The sequence below is a fragment of the Colobus angolensis genome, unplaced genomic scaffold (genome assembly GCF_000951035.1).
Source record: "Colobus angolensis palliatus isolate OR3802 unplaced genomic scaffold, Cang.pa_1.0 Scaffold31, whole genome shotgun sequence".
Lineage (NCBI taxonomy): Eukaryota > Metazoa > Chordata > Mammalia > Primates > Cercopithecidae > Colobus > Colobus angolensis.
In genome coordinates this window covers 7,792,583-7,795,018 of record NW_012116377.1, presented here as the reverse complement: position 1 = coordinate 7,795,018, position 2,436 = coordinate 7,792,583, and the positions used below count along the sequence as shown (strand labels likewise).

The 2,436-nt window shown below is 34.1% G+C and overlaps 1 protein-coding gene across 1 annotated transcript in view; it reads right to left on the bottom strand.

Moving 5' to 3' along the window:
- Nucleotides 1–2,436, bottom strand: part of OSBPL11 (oxysterol binding protein-like 11) — a 78,346-nt gene that overhangs the window by 13,977 nt on the left and 61,933 nt on the right. The window contains exon 10 of the mRNA XM_011950854.1: nucleotides 1,282–1,464. Coding sequence (XP_011806244.1) covers nucleotides 1,282–1,464 — 183 coding nt within the window. The remainder of the gene's footprint in view (nucleotides 1–1,281; nucleotides 1,465–2,436) is intronic.

Sequence of the window (2,436 nt, the reverse complement as noted above, 5' to 3'; positions counted from 1 at the left end):
AAAAAAAAAAAAAGACATGTACTCTGTAGTCCCAATTTAAAAAAAACTAACAATTTGTATTGGTTTTTCAAGGACATCTTAAGAGAAGGTAGCATGCAAGTACATGGCAGTGAAGAATATAATGACTGCTTGTAACATTTGGTGCCACTGCCTAAATTAGTCCTAAGGCCCACCAGTGCTACCCACAGCATTCCTTTTGCACCATCATAAGAACCCACAGAGTGAAAAATGATAAATAACATCTTAGTACTATTACAAAAAAAATTGTGAACTTGCAGATGCCCTGAGAAGGTCTCAAGGACCCAACAGGGGTCTGCAAAGCAAACTTTGAGACCCTCTCCTTAGGATAAATCCCTATAAGAATTCTTTAAAAAATCATTATTGCTGTATTTTTTGACCCACTCTGAATGTTTGATTGTGGACATTTAATCCCTTTCACACCTAGTTAGAAATTGTTTGGTTCCATTTATGTGATCTTAATGTAAGATGTTTAGTGGTTCCCTGTATATATATTTTTTCTATTTTTAATTGATAGAGTAGTAATCCCTCATGACATAAAATTTAAACAGTACAAATAGGAATCTTATAAAAATTAAGTCTCTTTCCTATTCCAGATCCCAGTACTCTTTTCCAGAAGCAACCACTGTCAACACATTTTGGAAGCTGTACCTTATTAACACATATAGATCCACTTTATTTTTCAAGGTCTATGACACATACTGCCAAAATACCCTCTATGAAGATTATACTGGTTTAACGTCTAATCAACAGCATGAAAATGCCCATTTGCTCACACCTTTTCCCTAAAGAGTTATTATTGTAAAAACTAATTTGTCTTATTGTTTAATTTGTACCTCTGAATTCTAACTACCCTAAACAATTTTTCATTTCCCTGGTTGACCATTTAAGACGTTCCTATATTTATGCACCACCTCTTTACATCCTTTGCCCAGTTTTTGTATTGGGGTACCTTTTTGTTAATAATTTAACAAGAATTTTTATGATAAAGTTTTTATGATACACACAGTAATTCTTTGACAGTAAATGTTTTTAATATTTTTGCTCCATTTACAATGTTTGGTTTTTACTAAAATGTGACTATATATCAAAGAATCTCACAGCTGGCAAAGGGTTTAACATCAGATCAGACTAATGCTTTCAATTTACAAAGCTGATGCAAAGTGGTGAAGTGACTTGGCCAAGGTCACCAGTTAGTGAAAAGGCTTAGATTAAGATTCAGAGCATCTGACTCTTTCCTGGATAGATGCAAGGATGACATACCTGGATTCAAACGGATCCTGCTTCTCCAGAGGTCTCACTCTTTTCTTCGTCACTGCCAATTTAGTCAGGTCCACATACTTTGTTTCTCCATTGCTATATGTGAACTCAAGAACACTATTCCATTCCCCTTGCACTCTGCATACCACAGTGTTGGTGATGTTGTGCTTTACTTCAGCTGTAACCCTAGAAGCACACAGAAAAGAAAGATACACCCTAATAAGTGATATCATGTTTGTTTCTTAGATCTGAAACCCAAGAACACAGCCTGTGAATCCTGTTGAAATTAGTTATATACCTCACTTCAATATGTCAGAGCCAAAGTTAGATTCTTTGTATGTCCTATGACAGCTTCCTTCATAATTTGTTCAGTATCAATTTTAGTCTTTAGAAAAAATGCCAGGAGTCAAATCAGAGACTTCATTATCATTAATGTCAGAACGTTATCTTTAAAATGCTTGCTACAAACAAAACTATAATACTAAAACTAAATAGAAATATGAAAAATATCAATATTTTATTTATTACGGTCTAAAAATGTTACAACATTACAATCTATTTAACTTTTTTTTACTAGTTAATTCTACTTATTGAAATATTTGGCATCCCTACATTTGAAGTTCTGGATACATCAATCCTATATTAAACTACATAAGCCTAATTTTAAATTTAGAAACCACACAAACCAATAAGAGGTAGAAAAATATAAAAGAATACATTAAAATGTTTAAAATGCTCTTGCCAAAAGAGAAAAATTAAAAGAGCACTGGTCTACAAAAACTATCATTATCACCACAGAACTCAGAGAGACCTTAAACATTACTGCTATTGAAGTTTAATGAAGAGTCACCACAGCCATATATATATAATAGCTATACATAGGGTTGTTTATCAACAGATAGCTGTATTGATGTAGCACAAAGACATCAATAGGAACAGGCTAGGAATAGGAACAGGTGTAATTATTATTATTATTATTTTTGAGACAGAGTCTCGCTCTGTTGCCTAGGCTAGAGTGCAGTGGTGTGATCTTGGCTCACTGCAACCTCCACCTCCTGGGTTAAAGTGATTCTCCTGCTTCAGCCTCCCACCTAGCTGGAGTAGCTGGGATTACAGGTATGCGTCACCATGCCCAGCAAATTTTTTTTTTTTTTTTTT